Source organism: Planococcus citri, chromosome 4 (assembly GCF_950023065.1).
Source record: "Planococcus citri chromosome 4, ihPlaCitr1.1, whole genome shotgun sequence".
In the NCBI taxonomy this organism is placed as follows: domain Eukaryota; kingdom Metazoa; phylum Arthropoda; class Insecta; order Hemiptera; family Pseudococcidae; genus Planococcus; species Planococcus citri.
Genome location: NC_088680.1, coordinates 66,069,849 through 66,093,017, shown reverse-complemented (window position 1 = coordinate 66,093,017; position 23,169 = coordinate 66,069,849). Strand labels below are relative to the sequence as shown.

The following is a 23,169-nucleotide window of genomic DNA, read 5'->3' as shown; positions in this document are numbered from 1 at the left end:
CACAAAATTATAGATATCGAATCGAACTCGCATTTGAAAAAAATCTATCTCAATGAAACCTTAGATCATCAAACGAACAATAATAACTCTTACTCAACGAAGAAAGCCCAACTTCCACAATCATTACTTAGCATTACACCGTATAACGAAAATCTCGTCAACTTTAGAATACTTTCCATTCTACGCGAATTCATAAAATTTTGATAAGAATCCTAACATTAGCATTACTCTAATCAGCCTACATCAAATGAAATCTCAATCGAATTCAAACACTTACTTCTTGATTAAAATGAAATTTCGTAGTAAAACTTTCCCCGTCGTTTTGAGAAATGACCGTAAAATTCGACGCTAGAATCAATTTCGACCACGAATCTCGAAAATTTTCAAACGACGTAACATAAGAATTAATTTACCTACGATACCGAACAAATAGAACACGAGATAAATTTAACTTTTTATTAAAAATCAATTATACAGTTACTCTGCCTCTTCACTTCGTAAACGGGCATTACCATTAGTCAATCTTATAGATAACTGTTGAGCTCTTTCGACGATAGCTTTGCGTTTTTTCGAAGAAACACCGTGGGCAACCTCAGCACAATATTTACGATTTTGCATGAGTAGAATTTCTAATTCCTGAAAATAACAACGTAGATGTTAACTCGATTCACTCACTTTGAGAGGAAGCTAACTTTCGACTATGGTACTTACTCTAACGTTGTGGATGAGGACTTTGCGGAATTTGTTGGGCAACATATGCTTCGTTTTCGCGTTACTGCCATAACCAACATTTGGCATCAAATACTGGCCCTTGAACCTTCTTCGTACTCTGTTGTCGATACCCTTGGGTTTTCTCCAGTTTTCCTATCGTATGGTGAATAAGAGACGTGTTAGAGTTACGGTAACGATAATCAACTAGAGTATGTACTACGTTTGAAGACATACCTTTATTTTAACATATCGGTCACTTTGATGGCGGATAAATTTCTTCGTCCTCTTTTTAACGATGTCAGGGCGGTATTTCGGTTTAATCGACATTTTGATGTTCAACTGAAAAACAAAAGATCACAATTTAGAGAGGCAAACACGCATTGGAATACATACGGATCATGAACTGAATCTAATAGAAAAAGTGACAAGTATTTGGTGTTGGTGGAAAGTAGATGTTGTAGGGAACAGAAAGTAGAGCTTTTAAATGCAATAATTATTATATTTTATTACTTACTTCCTAAAAATATTTAAAGAAAAATTCAACGTAGACCGACACATTTACGACCACGATACACTGGACATTTTTGATTGGGAGTTTTTTTTGCCACATTTCAATGTAGAAAATTGAGCAGCATCAAAGCGAAATTTTGAAAAGTGATAAGGATTCCGTAATTACCGTTATTTGCGATGAGAAATTACGATTTTTTGTTTGTTCGAAATGAATTTTGTTTTTTTTTTTAATTTAAAAAAATTAACATTGAGATTTAGAATGAGAAGTTGAGAACATTAAAAATTGTTTGCCTTTGCGGTCTGATTAATTATTAATTAAAGATGGAATATTCTCCATTAGCTAATTGCGATAATTTAGACAAAATACTCCTGCAATATTTAGCAATATATGAAACAGAACGGATAAAAAATTAAAAATTTCCAAGTGAATGAGAAATGAGAATGAGACCAACCAATCTTCATCTTCGTCAAAAACAAACAAAATCCATCATTCCAAATTGGCAAATTCAAATTCAAATTCCAATTTCCTTTTCCATTTCAAGGAGTTCATAATTTTTCTATACCATACCATAATAAAATAAATTCTATCCTTTTTCAAATGGCTCTAAAATTTTTGAAATCTTCAAAATTTTTTGTTGCAAAAATAACGATTTTACAAATTACAAAAACGCAAATTATTGTAAAAAAAAAAATACGAATGGGAAAATGGCAATGGCAAATGACACGAATTCAAGGAATTGAGATTTTTCAACTCTGAAGAGCAATAACTTTTGACTGTTGAGGTGTTTTAGTTGAATAAAATGTTAAAAACTCGAGAAAATGAAATGACCTTCTTTAAGAAATTTTACGATCAAAAATCAAAATTTGCTCAATAGATCGCTCATAGTCATAGATCCGATTTCATATTCGAGCGCTGCAATTTCTGCAGAAAAACTCACTCGAGAATCGAGAAAAATCGCACATGCCAACGAAATGTGATTTCAATGCATTTTTGAGGTAATCCTCCACCTTTGAAGGTGAAAAAAATGAAAACAATTCATTGTTATAGGTACCTACTACCTACATCATTAATTATCATTTTGTATTTTGCATAAAATTCATCAATTTGTCTCAAATTTATGACCATCCATTGGATCATTGTCATTCACACAGTTTTGAGGCCTTTACTCGACTCAAAATTACTCAAATGCAAAAATTTGATCAATCCAACTCCATTTTGCGATGAGTTGAGTCATTGAGTGAAATTTCGGTATCATTCTACAGGAAATGAATTTCTCCATCATATTTGAAAAGTGCATGAAATTTTTTCTCATAAGTCCGTGTCATATGGTTGAAAAAGAATTAGGTAGATAGTAGATACAATTTCTCAAATGATTTTTTTTTTGAGAATAATTCAATTCAATTCAATGAACCTGGACCTGGTGTTTTGGTGGTTCTTATGACATTTTTTTCAAGTAATTTTTTTTCTATAGAAATTTATGAAAAACACATCTAGAAAACTTCTGAATTCAATACATGACTGAGTACCTTCAATTTTTTTTTGTTCGTGGGTTAAATAGAATCAAATTGGAAAAAATTTAAATTTAAAATCCATCATTTGCCCGCGAAATTTCTGTTCTGTTATCAGTGCTATCCAAAACAAAACAAACAAGTTGCCGGCATTTCATTGCGAAAATTCATTTTTCATTTTTTCCAAATAAGTTGAAAGTTCACAGAAATTGCTTTCGGTTTCGAATACTCCAAGAGAAAGGTGAATTATTGATTCGTTTCTTTCAATTATTTCAGGTAAATCTGTCCCTTAAAATATCTAGCTATCTACAAAGTGTTTGTAAAATTGTTCACCTCATGAACTCTTCTTCGTACATACAGGCCTTGGAAGTTTTCCTCTTTTTAGTTTTTACAAACGAAGTTGCAGATAACGATGACTAACGAAGGATCACCGGAGTCTACAATACCGGCATTTACCGTCAAGGAGTTCGCCGATGACCAGAAACCAGTATCAAAACCTCTGTATAAGTTGAAAATCGAAGACTTACTTAGCATTCCTGTCAACGAAGAAACTAGTAACTTTACTTTCCGAAATCACGACATTAGCTTAGTTATGTTTGGAGGAAAGATCGAAAGTATCTGTTGCAATGACGCCATGTTTTCGTTTTACGGTAAATGAACGTTCAACATCGACACTGATGTCAATTTCTTGGTTATTTTTCAATGATTTAGAAACGTTGGAATGTAATATCTACTCATGTCGATTTCGTTATTTTACAGTGACCGATGGAAGCAACAAAATTATATGTTTTTACAAAAGGAAGGACTGCATCACATCGATAGCACCGAATACGATTCGAAGGAACAAGTTTTTAAATAGAGCATCGGAGGTAAATGACGATGCTGCTTCGTCCTCTGATTCCGATGATTATGAAGATGAAAATATTGACGAAGTGGCTCAAGACGACCATATTCCCGAAGCTCTCGCTAAAGAATCCGAAGGGATCGTTTCAGAGGTTCGTTTTAACTAATTCTCATACCATTCGCAGAATTACAATACGTTTTTTAAAATTGTGATTTTATGTGTTGCATTAAAAAAGGTATTGGACTGGTTTAATAACGAAGTAGTTCCAGCTGTTGATGAAAAAATCGAAAACGTGGGAGATATTATCCATGTCAGTGGTCAGTTACACGAATCTGAATCTGAAAGGAAAGTCAACGTGATAGAATTTCGTATCCTTTTATCGAAAACGAAATCCGAATGTGTTTCAATTCGAGCTGGGTGTAGAAAATTTTTCCTTAATTCGAAGAACAGGAATCGTGGAGAATGAAATAGAACATAAAGATTTTCTTTTGGAGATGGAGTATTTGTACAGAAAATTGTATTGATTCTAAATTACGACTTGAGACCTCCAATTTGACGCGAAATTTCAGAATAATGAAATTTTTTATAGAAAATATTCAACATTTTTTATAATATCGATTAATTTTAAGAATCCCCTTTAGATGGCTCTGTTGCCAATTTCAATAATGAATCGGCCTGTACTTCGAATAGTGGTATCCATTCGCTGATTACTCATTCATAAAAAATTACGTATTTTGGCACGTAAAATATATCAACAACAACATTATTCCTATATGATTAAACAATTTCAAACGAAAATGATTAGTCCGCGAGCACGAAATTCCCCCATTACAAGTTTCCTATTTCAACGTCGTATACCGCGTAACTTTTATGATACAGTTTAGTTATCATTTACGCGATGATTTATCTATTTCCTGCTTGCCAACGACACATTCTGTTATAGCACTTCCGTTATTAACTTTGAAATCATGTCTTTGATTAATTTTTTGGAGTTTTTCCAAAAAGGAAAGGTACGTATAATACTCTATAGTACGCATTTGATTCACCTTTGAACCTATATACTCTAATACGTTTCTCTTACAGACTTTTCGACCGAAGAAAAAATTGTATCCCGGTACTTTACGGTACTCGTTGCACAAGCAAGCTCAGGCTTCGTTAAATTCTGGCATAAATTTACGATCCGTGGTGCAGTTACCTGAAGGTGAAGATTTGGATGACTGGATTGCCGTTCATGGTACATATTCATACGAATTATTATACAGTTTGTACAGAAATCATAATAATCTATCGTTCGAATTACAGTTGTCGATTTCTTCAATCGTATAAATCTGATATATGGCACCATATCGGATTTTTGTACCGAAGAATCTTGCCCTACCATGTGTGGTGGTCCACGTTTCGAGTATTTGTGGGCTGACGGCACGAAATACAAGAAACCCACCAAGTTAGCAGCGCCTAAATATATTAATTTATTAATGGATTGGGTCGAAGAACAAATCAACAACGAAGGATTATTTCCCGTTTCAACGAGTGAGTTATCGTACGAATCCCGAAGTAAAACTTGTGACCGAATGTGGCGAGTTGATTGTATTGATTTTTGTTTTATTCAGATGTTCCTTTCCCGAAAAACTTTCAAAGTTTGTGTAGCAAGATATTGACGAGGTTATTCCGAGTGTTTGTCCATGTCTATATACACCATTTCGATAGGATCGTTTCATTAGGAGCGGTAATAAACAGAATTATAGTAATTCAAGTCGTAAAAAATGTGACAAAAAAATATAAAATTAATATATTTTTCTGCTCGTTTTAGGAACCTCATATAAATACCTGCTACAAGCATTTTTACTACTTCGTTAGAGAATTCAATTTAGTTGCCATTAAAGAACTGGAGCCTTTAAAAGATATGACCGATAAAATATGCAGAGATAAATCTCCTTCGCCTACTAGATCCATCGCCGAGACCGTTGTGAACGCATGATTCAATTTTGTTTTTATCTCAAAAGTAAACTTAATCTATGTATTTATTTATTTATTTCAAAACTATAGTTAATTAATTCGCTATATTGAATTGCTTCACAGTGTTTGTGATTGTTATTTCGTATTCGTATCTTGGGAAATTTTTACCTCATATGTGATTTGTACTTGATACGAGTACCTATTGTGAATGTGAATGATCTGAATTTTACTTTTTGTTTGTTTTATTATTTGTTTTCTTTCAAGAAATATATTTTTTTTTACCATAATTATAATAATTCAGTTTCTGGTGTAATATTTTCGGTTACCTACTTATTGGGTGAATTTTTATAAAGAAAGATGGCTGTTGGAGTATTTGGGTGCAAGTTTTACTGTCTTAGGCTAATACTCGTATTAGATAATATTGCCACATTTAATCGTCCTGATGCCTGTTCTGATGGATCAAATGACCTCAAACATAGTTGTTGGAGGTGTTTTGGAAGCTAAATTTGATCTTAAGAAAGAAAGAGTGCAAATTTAAAATTCCTGAAAGGTTATTTTTCGACATGGATAGGTAAGTTTTTAAGGGAAGAGGGGGGGAGGCATCAAACTTCTCCAAAAACTTGAAGAAAAATTTAGTTCATTTTCTGACATTATGTAACTTGTTAAAAATTCTCATGAATACACACGACATTAAAAGAGGCCCGACAGACGGGTCAATGACCTTGAAAAGTCAGATAGGCATGACAGACAACCTTGAGTAAGGAACTAGAACCCCTTGAGAGGTCAGACAGACAGATCATTGGCCTTCAGAAGGTAGACAGACTACCTTGAGAGCACAGGCAGACGACCTTGATATGCTATACTGAAGAGTCAATGACCTTAAGAGGCCAGCAACTGAGATCGACGACCTTGAGAGGTCAAACTGACAAGCAAGCAGGTCAATGACCTTAAGAATGAAGGCGACCAACTTGAGAGCACATGCTGATACAGACGGCCTTGAGAGGCCAAACTGTCAAACAAGCAGGTTCATGACCTTAAGAATGTAGTCAGACTGCCTGGAGAGGTCATGCAGACGACCTTGGTACGCTATACTGAAGGGTCAATGACCTTAAGAATCCAGCAACTGAGACCGACAACATTGAGAGGTCAAACTGACAAACAAACAGGTCAATAACCTTAGTATGCTATACTGAAGGGTCAATGACCTTAAGAAGCCAGCAACTGAGACCGACGACCTCGAGAGGTCAAACTGACAAACAAGCAGGTCAATGACCTTAAGAATGAAGACAGACTACCTTGAGAGCATAAGCAGATGACCTTGGTATGCTATGCTGAAGAGTCAATGACCTTAAGAAGCCAGAAACTGAGACAGACGACCTTGAGAGGCGACGCTTCAAACAAGCAGGTCATTGACCTTAAGAATGCAGACAGACTACCTGGAGAGGCCAGGCACACGGTCATGTTAAGCTATATTGAAGGGTCAACGACCTTAAAGCTACCACCTGTTTAAACCGGTTTGAATGTGTGTAAACAGAGTTGTCCAAATGGGTTTTTACCTGTGTAAACATGTTTAATCCTGTTTGAACGTGTTTAAACCCGTTTGAACTAGATTAAACTGGTTTGAACATGTTTAAACCAGTTAGACAGACGACCTTGAAAGGTCAGACAAGCAAGTCAATGACCTTAAGAATCCAGCCACTCAGACAGGCAACATTGAGAAATCAGATATTCAGGTCAATGACCTTAAGAAGCCGGCCAGATGACCTTGGTAAGCCACACAGACGGGTCAATGACCTTGAAAACTCTAAATTGACCCACAAGTTCAAATTTGGTGGAAAGTTGTACTTTTTCAAGTGGCAACTTTCCCACCAGAATTTACCTCTCATTGAAATCAAAAATGTTAATTTTTGACCTCATTTTTAGAGGTGTTTATGACTTTTGGATCTGCCTGTGGCCTGTGCCTCCCCTTTTTCTTTCTCTATTTGATCTAGGAAGTCCAAATTTGGTTTGTAGAGTGAAAAGGTGCTACAGATGTGCCTTTTGCAGATATCTACCATCTTATCCTGTTAGACTCCTCATCAGGGTCAGTCTGTTGACCTTTACATCACTCTGCACTCTCCCCTCTCTAATCCAAAATGACCCATCGAGTCAAATTTTGGCACATTTTATGGGAATGGGTTACAAATGTGCCTTTAGATTTTTGAGTCCCTCATCAGATCCAAAAATGAAAAAAAGATTAAATTTCGAGCATTTTTTTGACTTTTTGACCATCCTGTATCCTCTCATAATTGACTCACGACCTCATCGTTCGTATCTATCTTGGAAATATTAATCTAAAAATAAAAATTCAAGACAAGACGAAAAATCTCGATATTATTGATATATTTTTCAGTACATCAATATTATACAAGACGAAGTAAGATACGTTTTTTAGGCTGTAAAGCCTTAACAAATACATATAAAAGGCACACACTTATATATCACATACTTATCCAAAATTTTAACCACTCTACATATTGCACTGATCTGGTTCATATACGTTAAATATTTTATAAAACATCTCATTAACTTACAATATTATCAATAGAAGAAATTCGAACATAGGTATAAAGAAAAAAAAAATTAAAACATACATCGGTAGTGGTTGGTTATTACAAAAGCTCATAAAATATTACATATTTTTTTCAAATGGTCGTAACATAATGTTATTAGACTGATACTTTGTCCTATTAAAATAATCACATCTCATATATATATATGAGGTCTACACAAGCTCGATAATTTAGCACTGTTCTTAAAGCAAATTACAGCTTAGTACAAAAACTAGGACGGAAAATACACGTGGATAGAAATCTAGAGACGAGGAATTCGAGAAATAATTTAGCAGAGGTATAGTTTTACTCACGAACAGGTACACACACACAAACACACTTGTGATTAATTTCACAAAATAATAAAATAACCTAACATTATGCGAAAAAAAAAACTAAATTAAACACATAACAAAATAATGCGAATACATCTGCCTCAAAATAGCAAAAGTTTTAGTATCCAAATTAAAACGGAAATCCGAACATTGTTTTATCACAAAAGGAATACTAAATGCAACGAAATTATTTTTAAGAAAGACACGAAACTATTTACGAATAATAAAAAAAAAGAAAGGATTGTTGTAGAACATAAAAAAAAAAGAGATCCTGTTTGAATGTAGAATTTATGAATCTAGGAGACGTCACACAAAAGAATACTCAAAACACACACAAACACATAGATATTGGAATGCCCTTAAATAAATGTCAGGATATTGGAGATATGTACTTACACAAGTAAGACTGTTCGATTAAAGCAGTAAAAAAATCAGAAGCCAAAAAAAAAAAAATTAAAAACGAAGTCAATTTTTAATTCGTGTTGGAAAAAGTTGAAAAGTGATAAATTATTTCTTAAAATTGCGATACATTCTACAGAATGCTGACATAAATTGATAGGATTTTTTGCTTTCGTCGTCGTTCAACGTTGAAAACTATCTGGAAGATCGAGGAAGCTAGACTACCCTGAGTATAAAGAAGAAACTTTCACCTACTTTGAGCTCACCCAACAACTCTACAGGGTTAAACAACGATAACGAAAACAAACTCATGACAGATTCTGCGGAATATTTCACCCATAAAGATATAGAATTCAAGAGTAAATATTTACACTTCTCATTATTACAACATTTCACTCTGGAAAAGTGCAAATAACCGATTGTATGAAAGACCTGTACGAATTATGCAGCGAAATACTCTCGATGAATTAATCCATTTGTCCGACGGAATATGCTACGACGGTAGCGTGATCTAGTTTACCAGGTACTAAGCATAATTTTCCGCTGATTTCTTTACGACGACTTCTTTGTTCATTACGACTCAAATCTTTGCCTTCGCTGCTAACGTATAAGTCGACATCTTCGAGGATATGTCGTTTAGCTGCCGTTAGTCTGGTTACGAAATCTAATAAATTGACGACCAATTCTTTGGCATTCTTGACCGGCGAACCTTTACCAGAAACGCCATTTCGTAATAAGTCTTCGGTTCTTAGTAATGTGAGCTTATGGCGTTGGAATGCTTCGACAGTGGGTAATCCTAAAACGAGAACAATTGGTAACCAAATCATTTAGATAAATTATTCGAAGAATTGAATAATAAACGCTTCGATATTACCGGCGAATTTTCCAATAACTGGATCTAAATTATCAGATACACCGTCCGATGTAACGAAAACCAAATCATCCGGTTCTACTTCAGTCATAGCTAACGTTAGATTGGTCAATTCGGGATTCTGACCGTCGACAGGTCCTAACGCACCTAATGCATCACGCATATCGCGCATCGTGTACACGTCGTGAGAACCTGAACAAATTTTTCCCAGAAATGAGTAATCTGTTTACACAATAAGATGATAATCCGAGTTGTAAATTCAATTACCTTGGGTCAATTCACGAACACCGTAACGAGGATTATAAACATAGGCTAAACTATCACCTACGTTACAACAACACGCGATGTACTTTCCGGGGATAGGCAGAGGTAAAACGACTACAGCTGTTAGAGTAGTAAGCATGCCTTCTTCTTGTAGAATTAAATTATGAGCCGAATTAAACGACCTTAATAACGATCGAAAAATTTCCTAAAACCAGAATTACGTATTACATCATTATACGCTCAATCGACTTTGAATTCATCTTATCGTTTAATTAAATACGTAAACTCACCGTGGTGGTAAATGTTTCTTTCATGATTAGAGAAAATATCGACTTGTTTAGATAATCAACGCATCCGTGTACGGCGGCTCTGGCAGCTATGCAAGCTTTCTGTCCCCAATTCACGCCATCAGCTAGTACCAAGATGGCCGAATCTTTACGAGCTACGATGGCAAAACAATCGGCGATCGGTTCTCCAGCGTTTACTCTGGTTACTGGGTGCAGTTCGTATAGAGTAGTAGATGCTCCGTAGGCTCGATTATGTGGTCTATTCCAATGAACAACTCCCGCAATTTCCACTTCCGAATCAGCGTTTTCGGCTGAAAATTTCAACGATGTTGATTAAATAATGATACATTCGATTTGCAGTATTTTCAAGACTAGAGTGTAAATTACGTTGCTGCGTCGGCTCGTTTTGAGCATCTTGACAAACAGGAGCACTTTCCGATTTTTGCAGAGGAACAAAATTTTTAGACAGGCAGTTTGTTGTAGCTGATGATGCGCAGGAAACGTTGGAATTTATGTCTTGAACGACGCTAGCATTGTCTAAAAATTGCGTAGAAAGTTACCAATGAGTAAAAGCACAATAAAAATTACTCGAATACGAATGAAATCTAGCATCGTGGCGTACCAGTCTGATCGTCGATGAAATGTATATCAGGGTCGCTCGCTGACACGTGCTTCTCTTGCTTGTTAACCGTGGTCAATCCTCCATCTGGACCGGTCATGCAATTCAAAACTGGATACGAAAAATCTCCTATGGTTCGAGGTGGTAGTTCTTGAGGAGATCTTCCATGAAGAATGTCTGGTTCGTGTCGGTGGATTTCTTTACTGTAAATGCATAAAGCAATGAAGCCGTTAGATCGATCTGCTCTGCTAATCGTTAAACTATCGTAAAAGTGATTTAAAAAAACTAACCCTTTGAGGTAATTCTGAATGAAGTTTTCAGATGCATTATCTTCGTGAAGAGATGAAGTTGATAATTGCCGGATAAAACTAACTACTTTTTGACGAAAAGAAGACATCGTACCCTACAGCATTACGACAGAATGTAAAAAATTAAATGAGTTATTCCATTTCACATTTATTTAAAAGAAAACCATAGCTTTTATTTCATTAATTTATGTGTTATTTCATTGTTTTATTTTATCACTTCAGAAAAAAATTCGATCACAAAAAAAACAAAATACGACGTTTGAGCAAATTTCACAGAAAAAAAAACAAAATTTTTCTCAATATTTTGTTTATTTCGCCACGTTTTCTGTAGATAGCGCTCAACTTTTTTCTGATTGGTTGTTGATATATTACGTCATCATTTTGTAGGGATCTGATTGGTGGATTGTCAAAAAAGTGAGGAATTCGATTGGTCAAATTGAATATGGGTGGAGGGGGTAGAATCTGAACGAAAACAACAACAAAAACAAAAAATTTTTATCACTCGGCAGAAATTTATTTTTAAATTAAATAATTTTTTAAACTTCACCGGTGCAAATTGCAATTGCAAAGTGCAACGAAACTCGAAAGGACAAAACGGTCAACACGAATACATTTTGCAGATCATTATTATCGGTTTCAATTTCGCTTAATTTATTTCGTGGCAACCACGTATCCAAATTCTGTTCTCAAGCTTTGTGGAGCTTTTATTCATCATGTCTTCCAGTAGAAATTATAATCCAGTAAGTCTACTTCGTTATTATGAGATTATTTGACAGCAAAGCGACCAATACAGATTTGCTTTCCAATTCGTCGTCTTCGTCAACCTAATGCAAATATCATCTGTTTTAGGGATGGCAATGTAAAGCATCGGAATGTTTCGACGAATGGAATAAATTGTTCTATCAATGGAAAACGTTCCGTCGATCCCAAAGAAACTTGTTATTAGCTTACGTCGGTCTACCATTATTTGGTACACCATCAGAAGTCGCAGACTTGGAGAATATCTGGTACAAGTTCAAAAAAGATCAACGGGAGATTATCGTCAAGATCGTCGACAAATTTAAATTTGGAACTGGTTGTGTGTCTGTCGGTCATACATATTTATACCTCGATACTGACGACGTGGTTTGCGTTTTTAGGCAGATGAAATCCACGAACGAGATCATTTTTATCGATTGCAACGGACGCGTTTATAAATCGTGGCAGCATTTTCGCGAGACAAATCAATTACCTGATTGTCGTTATATGGCTCCGGTAGATGGATTGCATAAAGTCAACCAAACCTGCCAAATTTACGAATCACCAGCCGCTGGTATAGGCCGAGATCTTCAAACAGCTGATACAATGGCAGCTGGTTGTACAATGGTGGCATTAGGCCTTATGGGATTAGCTATGGCTCCTGCTACAGCCACCGTTCTAGGTACTATCGGTACAGTGTACGCTGTCGGAAGAAGTATCGGTGTGTTGGATGATCGTAATGAACACGAAGAGTCCATCGGTCTTGATAATGCTCAATCAGTCTTATCTTGGGCGACCATTACAACATCTGCGGTGACTGGTGTGTCTGGTGTAGCTCTAGCTAGATCCGCTCAGATCGTCGAAAAATCCGGTAATTTTGCGAATGTGGCCAAAGCAGCGTTGAAAGGATTAAGTTACGCGAGTTTAACGGCAAACATTTGTAATTTCGGCACCTACGTGTATTGTTTGCAGCAGAAGGTTGCCAGTGGTGAAAAACTAACCACTTTTGATCTGATGGAAGGATGCGTTAATTTATTCCTAATCGCCGGCGCCGTTTCAAATACTCGTCAAATGAACAAGTACATCAGCAGCTTGGAAACTGCACCTAAGACTACTGGTGCACGTTTGACTCGTACTGCTAAACGACGCTTGCAGAGATTACGAGCTAAACTACGTCGTGCCAATGGCGGCAATGTTCCAGTAAACGCTGATGTTAAACAAGTGACCACTTTGGAAGAGAATATTCCCAGTTGGGGTTTGAGTTTCGTGTTGAATAGTGGTCAGCAATTCTTAACCAAGCATATCAATATTCAGCATATATATTACAAGTGTCTCGAAATCTTGAATACGTGTAACGATTTCCGGCTGGGAAAAATCCCTCTCATCGCTTTTGCCAGCAATATGATAAACCATCTTCAAAATCTGTACATAATAGTGACCGATGCCATAGTGTCGACGAAATCAAAAGTTGAATCGTTTTTGAAACGGTATTTTCATTATTCGCATACAGTTTCCACTTCAGTGACTGATCAAATTAGTCATATGGTCGAAAACGCGAAAACAACCGTAAAGCAGGTAGATGATAAGCTGATGGAACTGATAGAAGACGAGGAAGAACAACAATCGTCAGAAACCGAATCCAAGCCGAACTACGAAATTATTTTCAACGTGGCAAAAAATCGTATTCCTCAATCGACCCAAACCAGCGAAATAATTTGCTCTTTTAGTGCACAACTGTCATCTCTGATTTCAGAAATAATCACCGAACTGAACGATAACTACGAAGAATGGGTTTCGATGAATATCGAAACCTTCGGCAAAACCGAAGCCGATAGAATGTTCTCGGAAAATGGCATAAATACATTGAACGATTTCGCCAACTTGAATTTTATACGTATTATGGAAAATAAAAATGATACCGTTAAAGTGAACCGTAATATCGCGAATGATGAAACAATGCAAAAAGTATGGATTTTGTGCAAAACAGTACTTTCCAAAGCAGCAACAGAAACCACTCTCGCCGAACTCGGTGCGTTGGCAACGTGTAAAATGCTGAAAAAATCAATCGTCGAAGTTTTCATCCCACTTGGTGAAAAATTCAAATCTGCTAAAAAACTGTACGAAATGAATGTTTCATTTGTGGGACCCGAAAAGGCAAAAAATATGGTACTAAGCTCGTTAAAAGTGAACCAAAATCGATCTTGCGTAATTAATAACTCAACATTGTTCGACCTCGCTGCGGAGAAATTATCTCTCGATGAAATAGCGTCAGAACTTTCAGAAGTCATAAAAGGTGAAAAAGAAACGAATAAAATCAGTAGCCTGATCATCGACGATGAAGATTTGCTGTCTTTATGCGATAAATTTTACCAAAAAGTGAAATCCATATCGAATACAACCACTGATAGTTATTCTGATCGCGAAGAAACACTAAAAAATTGTTATCATTTTTCGATGGAGAAATTCGTGAAATTATTTAAAACCAAAGAAGAAGAAGTAAAAACTAAAACCTCGGACTTTATCAAATTACAAAACGATCAGTTTTTCGATCGACGAAGGTTTGCCATTGCTTACAGAAAGGCGTGCGAAATGAGAAAACACGAAATGTTCGCCTCTGTGGTAGAATATTTCACCGAAGAAAACCATCTGACGAGTTTGGCCGAAGAATACATCGCTAAAAATAAAGGTTCTAGAAATCGTGTCGCCGCACCGGTGTGTTCTGAGATCAACGAAGAAGAAGACGGAGTACGAATGTTTTCCATAGACGAAGGCTGCTTTTTAAATGTATCAGCTTACAAAAGACAAGCTGCTTCATTGTTTGGTTTGAACGAGTATGAAATGAAGCTTGAAAAATGGGAAAATGGATCTGTGATTTTGAAATGCGGATATTATAAATACGTCGCGTTTCAAAATGTCGATGTGAAATCGATGATGGTAATGGAGGTAGACACGTCCAAGGATCGTCAGTTGGATTTTTATTGATTGTGAAGACTGAACGCCTTTACTCGTTTGTGATTTTTTTCACCAATTTTACAGTATCTCAATGTTAACTATTTATGCTCAATTGTGTTCGATTTTAGTTAATATTGTCGACTCAAGTCGTAGAAGTTTCTCATTTTTTATATTTTGCGAATTGTTATTTTATTTTTTATTAAGTACCTATTTTTTGGTATTTGAAAAACGATTCGAATTTACCTATTTTGATTCATTTACGTATTACTTTTATTTACTCGTTTTACCTATATTAATTTTGTAATGTTTCTAACTGACTATACATCGTATCTCCGTGTTTATTTAGGGTAGCCAAGCTACGAAATGTATTTCGTATAAGTTTAAAATATGTATTACCTAAGTCGTTGACCAAAGGTATATATTTTGTTTGAAAATGGTTTGCAATGTGTTCTATTCTGTAACTTTTAATTACGTTTAGAAATTTCAACTTTGAATTTCGCATATCGATTATTCTCCTTTTTTTCTATTTTTTTGTTTAACCTCGATACATTATTGTAATTTTCAGAATTAATTAAAATATTCTTCATACACGCAGTTTGTTGTTTTTTTTGTCTTGTTTCTAAAACACATAGAACAAAAACTCGATATTTCCTAAAATCAAAAATCTTATATACTTCGTATTTTAACTGGCAACAAATCAAGTTCATTAAAAAAAATAATAAATAAAACAAAAGTTGTTGAACCATCAGCATTGTCCAATTTCTTGGTTTTCCTCTGAGATGTACTTTTCAATTTTTAATTTTTAACCTTTTCACTGCTACGAGCCACTATAGTGGCTTTTGAAAAATTTTCCTGTCATGCTACGAGCCTCTATAGTGGCTTTTAATTGGACTTTATTTTTTTTTGGTTTTTAATTTTTTTTATGAAAAATACATATCATTTTTAATGACCTAGTGTCCTACTGACACCTAAATACACGAAATTGAATGAAAATAAACCCTCCCTTCCCCTTGCATACTCCAAAGAACAAAAAAAATTTGGTTGAATTTCGTGTTTCGTCATTTTTTGTACCCTAACTTAGCAGTTAGCACAGAGGGTATTTTTCCTCCTTTCATCATGTCAAAACTTGTCAACATCGCGCTCTCTGGTATTTCTTCAATTTCTTGCTTCCATATGTTAACGGTTAACGTAAAGGTTGATGGACGATCACCCAACAACCCAACTGCTGTTTGCAAGTCAACTCGCGCTTTCGGCGCTCTTATAGGTTCCCAAACTTTTTTTTTGAGTATTTTCTTTGAAATTTGCATGGGACATACTGTAGTAGAATAGTCAAGTAGAATGGTCTAGTATTTGAAAAATAGGGGGAACAGAGCAGTCTGTTACAGTCTGTATAAGAGGATGAAGAAGGTGGTACTTGGACTTACTACTTTTTTGGATAATAGGGTACAAGGGTAAGGCTCTATATAAAGTGGGTGAGCGCATCGGCCATTTTGTTCCCTGAGTGATAACGGACTAGTAAGTATGCATACAATTTCTCGTGTAAAAAATACAATTTTTTCGATAGTTCGCGAGTCCGGGTGAACTTACGTGTAGTCTCAAATTAAAGACAATGAAATTCCCTATCGATCGATGTTAAATTTTGATCATTTCATGAAAAAATAACGACTTATGAATACTTCTATTTTACTGATTTCTGCATACTACATACGTTGTCTTTAAACTAAAAATACTCGAAATTTTCAGTGGACACATAGGTATTTTAATACAGCAAAATGTTCGTAAGTTTATCCTCTTTAAAATGAGCTATTACCGAAAGCTCTACATGCAACCGTTCAAAAGTTTTCGAAGTTTTAAGTTACGAAAACAAGCTGCTGATGGTAAGCACTGAACTTTGAACTAATTTTATTCGAAATTTTTAGTGGACACATCGGTATTTTATACATCAAAATGTTCGTAATTTTATCCTCTTTAAAATGATTGTTTACCGAAAGCTCTACCTTCAACCGTTCAAAAGTTTTTGAAGTTCAAAGTTGCGGAAAGTGGTCAAATTGTGTTATCACTGTTATCAGTCACTTAGATTTTGATCAGTGGCGCCCAGAGGTCAGAAGGGCCCCAAAATTTTTTTCAGGAGGGCCCCCATTACTTCAGAAAAAGCCTAATGATTGCCATGGGTATACTTAATTGTGCAATATTTTTTATGGGAAATTTGGATGAGTCATATCTTGTCTAAAACTATCCCCTAAATTCAAATTTCTCAATTTCCATTCTTTTTTAGAGCCCTGTATTGATTTGGTTATGTTTATTAAACTGAAGTTGAATTTCCATTCTTCAAAATTTTTGAAAAATTGTGTACATACGAGTAGCAGAACTTGAATTTGCGAGGGCAAAATGATGAAAAAATTAATTATTCAAAAAGTAAAATAACTGATGCAAAAAGTTGATTTTTGTAGCTTCAACATTTAAAAATTTCAACAATAGTTTTCAGGAAATTACAATATGTTCAAAAACAGAAATAGGTAAAGGCCCGAGCGAAGCGAGGGCAAAAGCTTTCGAAAATTGATAATTTTTAAAGTAAAACAACATCATTTTCGACGTGAGAAGTTAGGTTTTTTACCCCCAACTTTGGTCGGAGAAAAGAACAGGAAAATGATGATTCGAAACGTAAATACCTAGCATCATTCTTGAATATTCTTGATAATGCAAAAAAACTGGTTTTCATGACTTAGGCATTTTTAGTTTTCAGGAAATTATAATATTCTCAAAAATATGATGAATAAGGCTCGAGCGAGGTGAGGACAAAAGCTCTCGAAAATTCACAATTTTTTTTCTGAGGACATGATTTTTACATTTTTATAAAGAATAAATTTTCAATTTTCAGCGAAAAATAGGACATTTTTTGACATTTTATCGAAATTTGGGACTTTCTGGAAGTTCTGATTGAAATACATTGCATTTTTTTTGGAAAATTCCAGGTAAAACAACATTACTTTTGATGTGAGAAGTGAATATTTCTTCTCTCAAACTTTGGTCAAAAAAGGGGGAAAAACGATCTGGCCCGGGCAAAAGTCTTCGAAAATTAATAATTCAAGATGTAAAAACCTATGGTTTTTGGTAACTCTCCCAACTTTGCCCAAAAATTTCCAAGCTTTTATCAACAGCTTTCTGTCTTCAGGGACGCGCAGAGAAAATCTGTGTTTCGAAATGAGGTTATGGGACAAGTCATGCTATTTGGGAGGGTGAGGGTGCATCGTTCTTTTGCCATAATAAAAATTGTAATTTTGAAGCAATATTCAAAATTTTAAAGTGCTGAGCACTGCAGTGATATCAAACATTTTTGAAATGAAAAATTTGCATTTTTCATATGCTTTGAGTATTATGAGTATTTTGAAAGCAGTAGGTATCATAAATGACCCAAGCGAAGCGAGGACAAAGTTTTGGAAAATTTGTGATTTGAAAAGTATAACATCATCAATTTTAATGAAAAAAATTCAGTTTTTCTGATTTCAACATTTTTCAAATTCATTCATATAGGTACCTAGGTTTCTTGAAATTGTAATTCTGCAGAATAGAACCAAATTCGCCCGAGCGAAGCGAGGGCAAATGCTTTGGAGAATTTGTAATTCGAAAAGTAGAACAACATCAATTTTGATGCAAGCATTCAGTTTTTTTGATCTCTTCTTTTTCTAAATTTTATCAATGGTTTCTTGAAATCTTAAACGTAAAAAGGAGAATAAAATTGACCCGAGTGAAACGATGGCAAAAGCGTTTCAAAATTTATACTTTCAAGAAGCAAAACAGCAGTAATTTTGAAGTGAAAAGTCAGTTTTTCCATCACTGGAATTTTTGAAAGTTTGAACAAAATATTTGTACATTCCAAGCACAAGAATGAACAATTTCAAAAATAGAAAAACCAAATGAGCCCGAGCAAAGCGAGGGCAAAAGCTTTTGAAAAAAATAAGAATTTTGAGGACAGATTGCCTTCAACAATTTTGCCGGCAAATTCCAAATTTCTACAGATCATCAAAAGTGGTCAATTTTAAATTTTCAAAAATCACAAAATCAGTATCAAACGCGTTACCGACGAAATTCCTACTTGGTTCACAAAAATTTACAGAGAAATCGTAAAAATTAGGGCCTGAAGGTCCATTTTCCTAATCTTGATTTACTATGCATTAAAAATTCATAGCTAAAAAGGGGCCTCTTTTCACTAGAGGGCGCATTATCCACCCAGAGAACTTATTTCTTTTGGGGCTCACTTGAGCATAAATAGCATCAGCGAACTCTGTTGAACACATAGGCAAATACTCAACGAATAAAATATGTAGGTATGTAGATGTACCTTACATATGAATTAATGTTGTATTGCTGTATTAATTATGGTACTGTACACACTCATTGTGTTGTGGTTATTTCTTTTTTTTTTACTCTAAATAGATTTTTTGTCTACCAAACTTTAACTTGAGGGGCCTCAAATTCTACTGGGGGCCCCAACATTGCAAGGGCCCCTATTGCAGCCGCAATAGCGCAATACCTACGTGGGCGCCACTGATTTTGATCAGTATTTCACTTTCCGAAACTTTGATCTTCAAGATCTTTTGAACGATGAAAGGTAGAACTTTCGTTATAAGCTCATTTTAAAGACGATAAAATTACGAACATTTTGCTGTATTAAAATACCTATGTGTTCATTGAAAATTTTGAGTAAAATTAGTTCAAAGTTGAATACTTACTGCCCGCAGCTGATTTTCGCAACTTTCAGCTTCGAAAACTTTTGAACGGTTGCATGTATGTAACTGATTATTTTTATTTTTGCAGACCAACAGAATTATGGATGCGGGTTCGCAAACTTATTCTAAACTCAGACTTCTACCAGAATTTGTTGATAAATCATTATTGATCAAGGCCGTGTTTGATAATGCCAACACTAGAATATTATTGGTGGCGCCCAGAAAATCCGGGAAGTCGGTTAACTTACTGATGTTGAAATGTTTCCTGGAGGTTGTTCCTAGTAATACAATAATGGAAAATAATCGAGCATTATTTAAAGGACTGCTCATTAACGAACATAAAGAAATAATGGAATGCCATCAAGGAAAGTATCCAATTCTGTACTTGGACTTGAAAGCTTTCTGTCCAATTTCTTCAATTACTAACGCACTCAATCAGCTAGCTTTGGTGGTCCAAGGAGCATACAAACAACACGACTATTTGGAGTCGAGCAGTGAATTGAGCGACTATGAAAAGACAGCCTTCAAAATGTGGTGTGATTTGGTTGATATTCCGGAACCACGCGAAGGATTGATTATTAATTCTGCCTTGATAAATTTGGCGAATTATTTGAAAAAATATTGGCAAAAAGACGTGATAATTTTATGCGATGAGTACGATTCAATGTGCAGCAATGCTGTCATTAGTATAGACAACATACCGGAAGGAGACGCCTTGCCGCCAGGGAGGTATTATCGTAGTGCAGAAAAAGAAATTAGAGAAATAATTGATATATGCATTGGCGCTCTTTCGTCAATTGTAAAATCTGAAGATGTCCCAGTTTTCCGGGCAATTCTCACTGGAATGTCAAACTTGAAGACGATGGGATCGAGTAAACTGAACAATGTCATTGCGTATGAGTTTGACATACATGATGAATTTCAGCCATTTTATGGCTTGAGTAAAGTCGAACTCGACTCTACTTCTGCTAGGAACGAGAAGAACTGAAAAAACTACTTGAACAATTCATGAGTGAATTTAAACGGTGACCAAGTTCAGGATTGGAGTAGATGTGTCCGGCATCTGTACAATCAGTAAATATTCATAACTTATTTCTCATGTATTTTTCCTCCGTACAATTAGATTGAGAAAGTTTTCATATTCAATTTTATAATTTTTCAGTTAATTTAATTTGGAACAAAAGTGTTTCTAACTGCCATTTTCTCATCAAGATATTTTTTTTTCCAAAGAATGTCTATTGACTGCGATTTGTCTGTAAATCTTCAGATTTTTTTTGTTCATTGCTCACGCGAAAAATCGGGTTAAATGTAAATTATCGAGGACGGTACCGTTTTCATTTGTAATTTAGAATCTGTTCATTTTAGTGATGTTGATATTTAGAAAAATTTCATATCGATATATCACGATATTTTTCCAACAGATATCGATATATCGACGATATATCGATATCTTCAATATTGCCTTAAAAGTACCTATTTTTCCCATTTGTATACTCAGTCATTCTAGTTTAATTGCGAACTAACAACTGCAAAAAATTTGGTACGACAAAAAATTATTTTATAGATTTTTAAAAAAGTGAGAAAATTTTTTTTTGAAAAAAATGAAAAATTTTTTAAAATTTCTTTCTAATTTCAATTTTTACTCATATTTTTGGCTGTTTTCGTGCATTTTTTCCTCAATTTTTGACGATACGATATATCGTCGATATTGATTTTTCATATCGATATGTCGATATTGGATCTCATATCGATATATCGTTTAAGATATCGATATATCAACACCACTAGTTCATTTACAGTTTATTTAGTCATTTTTAAGTGGAATTTACTTTTTAGTTTTTGTAAACTTTCACTGGCAGAATAAACGATTATCAATGTTAAAATTATATCAATAGAATGATATTTTCGCTAAAGCTTCGAGTAACCCACGAATACGTTCCTACATCAGATTAATAGCGTTGAAATATTCGCATATTTTACTAGTAGTACTTGTCGATGCCGCGGCCGTCGACATTTCCATGTTTAAAAAATCGAAAATTATACTGGAAGTCCTAAAATGGCTCGAAATGGTGAGATTCCAATTCGCAGAATTCATGATTCAGCCATTTGTGCTATTTTCAGAATTATTTTAAGAACAGGAAGTTTTCACTTTTTAAACATTTTTTTCCTTTTAAGTAAATATTAAAAGAGACCACCTCAAAATTTGTTCAAATGTAGGTACATAAACCATTTACTTGATTAACAGGTTGAGAATTAGCCACAACTCTATTTTTACTTTCCCAAATTAATTTCCACGCCTTCTGGACAAAATTTCTAAATTCTGGAGAAATTGAAAATAGCGCTGGGGACTTCAATACCTATCACTAGAAATGTTAAAATTTGGCAAGGGGGAGTTAATCTGAACCCTAGCTTTTACCATTCAACTTTTATTCAAGTTCAAAGTTTGCCCTCTCGCAATTGATAAGTTTTGAGTATTATTATTTCGTTTTTATAAAAAATTAAAGACAAAGTTGAGTGAACACATAGGTGTTTTAATAGTGTAAAATTATCTACATTTCACGCTCTACACGATACAATAATTTCCAGAACCCTAGCTTTTACCATTCAACTTTTATTCAAGTTCAAACTTCCCCTTCAATATAATATTAGTAATTAAATGAGAAAATTATGAACTTTGAACTTGAATAAAAGTCGAATGATTAAAGCTAAGGTCCTGGAAATCATTGCATCGTATAGAGCGTGAAATGTAGATAATTTTACACTGCTAAAACATCCATGTGCCCACTCAATTTTTCTTCAATTTTAGTTTAAACAAAAATACAAATTGTTAATAAACATAGGTATACGTTTTGATAACGGCGCGCATCACGAGTACCCCAAAAGTTAAGGCGCAGTGGAAAAAGAGCTACTGCAACCTGCTACACACAAAACGGGAACTGCTCTATGATTTCAAATCATATTTTTCATTTCTAGTTTTGTTTAAGCTCAGTTCATCTTTATTATTAAATTTTTGTTTTGCTCAACTTTTTATTTAGGTTTTGAAAATGTTTTAAGTTTTTTTTTCAGTTTATTAACCTAGGTAGGTACAGTCATAATTTTCTGAATTAACTGAAATAGTGTTTTATAGAATTTTTATTGCATTTCTTGTTGTTTTAAATTCATATAATTTTTTGAATAATCCAGAGTATGAAAAAATGTTTTCATATCGATTCTCCTTTTTAAATTTTTTTTTCCAGTTTATTAACCTAGGTACAGTTATAATTTTCTGAATTAATTAAAATCATGTTTTATTGAATTTTTATTGTATTTCTTGTTGTTTTAAACGTAAAATTTCGGCAAAATTTGCCAAAAATGCACGAAATTGCTAAAAAAAAAATCAAGATTTTGAGCGTCGTGGTTTTCATGGTTCGGTGAAAAACTGGAGCTAGCAATGAAGTCGACGCTCCGAAAAACCTCCTCACACCAATTTTCAGTTCGTTTGAGCGACATTTCTTCCAGTCATTTTTTGGACCCTTCGCCTTGCAACACTTTTACGACAATTTCAGCAA

At 34.6% G+C, this 23,169-nt stretch overlaps 6 protein-coding genes across 7 annotated transcripts; 4 read left to right on the top strand and 2 right to left on the bottom strand.

The window, feature by feature from the left end:
• Nucleotides 1-442: 442 nt before the first annotated feature.
• On the bottom strand, nt 443-1,384 carry RpL32 (Ribosomal protein L32). Its single transcript, XM_065360157.1, has 4 exons — nt 1,226-1,384; nt 946-1,050; nt 712-864; nt 443-636 (listed from the first exon to the last, which is right to left on the bottom strand). Exons 2-4 carry the CDS (start codon nt 1,036-1,038, stop codon nt 478-480), a joined length of 405 nt encoding a protein of 134 aa, XP_065216229.1. The 5' UTR covers nt 1,039-1,050; nt 1,226-1,384; the 3' UTR covers nt 443-477.
• A 1,349-nt stretch (nt 1,385-2,733) lies between these two features.
• LOC135843683 (uncharacterized) lies at nt 2,734-4,163 on the top strand. Of its 2 annotated transcripts, none has more exons than XM_065361646.1 (5): nt 2,734-3,006; nt 3,137-3,380; nt 3,490-3,725; nt 3,810-3,942; nt 4,025-4,163. In XM_065361646.1, the coding sequence occupies exons 2-5, from the start codon at nt 3,143-3,145 to the stop codon at nt 4,096-4,098; spliced, it is 681 nt and encodes a 226-aa protein (XP_065217718.1). In that variant the 5' UTR covers nt 2,734-3,006; nt 3,137-3,142; the 3' UTR covers nt 4,099-4,163. The 2 variants fall into 2 exon arrangements, with proteins under 2 accessions (XP_065217718.1, XP_065217717.1); XM_065361645.1 differs by having other exon boundaries at nt 2,739-3,006; nt 3,091-3,380.
• Nucleotides 4,164-4,356: 193 nt separating this feature from the next.
• Nucleotides 4,357-5,817, top strand: Mob3 (MOB kinase activator 3). The gene is made up of 5 exons (XM_065361644.1): nt 4,357-4,584; nt 4,658-4,808; nt 4,877-5,104; nt 5,185-5,300; nt 5,385-5,817. The coding sequence occupies exons 1-5, from the start codon at nt 4,543-4,545 to the stop codon at nt 5,550-5,552; spliced, it is 705 nt and encodes a 234-aa protein (XP_065217716.1). The 5' UTR covers nt 4,357-4,542; the 3' UTR covers nt 5,553-5,817.
• Nucleotides 5,818-7,884: 2,067 nt separating this feature from the next.
• On the bottom strand, nt 7,885-11,436 carry LOC135842435 (PP2C-like domain-containing protein CG9801). Its single transcript, XM_065359893.1, has 7 exons — nt 11,187-11,436; nt 10,900-11,099; nt 10,665-10,814; nt 10,281-10,588; nt 9,994-10,195; nt 9,730-9,918; nt 7,885-9,651 (listed from the first exon to the last, which is right to left on the bottom strand). Exons 1-7 carry the CDS (start codon nt 11,291-11,293, stop codon nt 9,323-9,325), a joined length of 1,485 nt encoding a protein of 494 aa, XP_065215965.1. The 5' UTR covers nt 11,294-11,436; the 3' UTR covers nt 7,885-9,322.
• Nucleotides 11,437-11,696: 260 nt separating this feature from the next.
• LOC135842434 (uncharacterized) lies at nt 11,697-15,488 on the top strand. The gene is made up of 2 exons (XM_065359891.1): nt 11,697-11,944; nt 12,054-15,488. The coding sequence occupies exons 1-2, from the start codon at nt 11,918-11,920 to the stop codon at nt 14,922-14,924; spliced, it is 2,898 nt and encodes a 965-aa protein (XP_065215963.1). The 5' UTR covers nt 11,697-11,917; the 3' UTR covers nt 14,925-15,488.
• An 851-nt stretch (nt 15,489-16,339) lies between these two features.
• Nucleotides 16,340-22,908, top strand: LOC135844223 (uncharacterized). The gene is made up of 2 exons (XM_065362371.1): nt 16,340-16,672; nt 19,710-22,908. Exons 1-2 carry the CDS (start codon nt 16,667-16,669, stop codon nt 20,607-20,609), a joined length of 906 nt encoding a protein of 301 aa, XP_065218443.1. The 5' UTR covers nt 16,340-16,666; the 3' UTR covers nt 20,610-22,908.
• The last annotated feature ends 261 nt before the right edge of the window (nt 22,909-23,169 follow it).

Bases quoted from the DNA above. Each gene is read 5' to 3' on its own strand.
- LOC135843683 (XM_065361646.1), top strand. From the start codon at position 3,143: ATGACTAACGAAGGATCACCGGAGTCTACAATACCGGCATTTACCGTC. The intron at 3,381-3,489 runs GTAAATGAACGT...GTTATTTTACAG, and splicing joins CGCCATGTTTTCGTTTTACG to TGACCGATGGAAGCAACAAA. The intron at 3,943-4,024 runs GTATCCTTTTAT...TTCGAAGAACAG, and splicing joins AGTCAACGTGATAGAATTTC to GAATCGTGGAGAATGAAATA.
- Mob3 (XM_065361644.1), top strand. From the start codon at position 4,543: ATGTCTTTGATTAATTTTTTGGAGTTTTTCCAAAAAGGAAAG. The intron at 4,809-4,876 runs GTACATATTCAT...TTCGAATTACAG, and splicing joins TGACTGGATTGCCGTTCATG to TTGTCGATTTCTTCAATCGT. The intron at 5,105-5,184 runs GTGAGTTATCGT...TGTTTTATTCAG, and splicing joins ATTATTTCCCGTTTCAACGA to ATGTTCCTTTCCCGAAAAAC.
- RpL32 (XM_065360157.1), bottom strand. From the start codon at position 1,038: ATGTCGATTAAACCGAAATACCGCCCTGACATCGTTAAAAAGAGGACG. The intron at 865-945 runs GTATGTCTTCAA...ACCATACGATAG, and splicing joins ACCGATATGTTAAAATAAAG to GAAAACTGGAGAAAACCCAA. The intron at 637-711 runs GTAAGTACCATA...TGTTATTTTCAG, and splicing joins TCCTCATCCACAACGTTAGA to GAATTAGAAATTCTACTCAT.
- LOC135842435 (XM_065359893.1), bottom strand. From the start codon at position 11,293: ATGTCTTCTTTTCGTCAAAAAGTAGTTAGTTTTATCCGGCAATTATCA. The intron at 10,589-10,664 runs GTAATTTACACT...TGAAATTTTCAG, and splicing joins AAACGAGCCGACGCAGCAAC to CCGAAAACGCTGATTCGGAA. The intron at 9,652-9,729 runs GTAATATCGAAG...TTCTCGTTTTAG, and splicing joins AGTTATTGGAAAATTCGCCG to GATTACCCACTGTCGAAGCA.
- LOC135842434 (XM_065359891.1), top strand. From the start codon at position 11,918: ATGTCTTCCAGTAGAAATTATAATCCA. The intron at 11,945-12,053 runs GTAAGTCTACTT...CATCTGTTTTAG, and splicing joins CCAGTAGAAATTATAATCCA to GGATGGCAATGTAAAGCATC.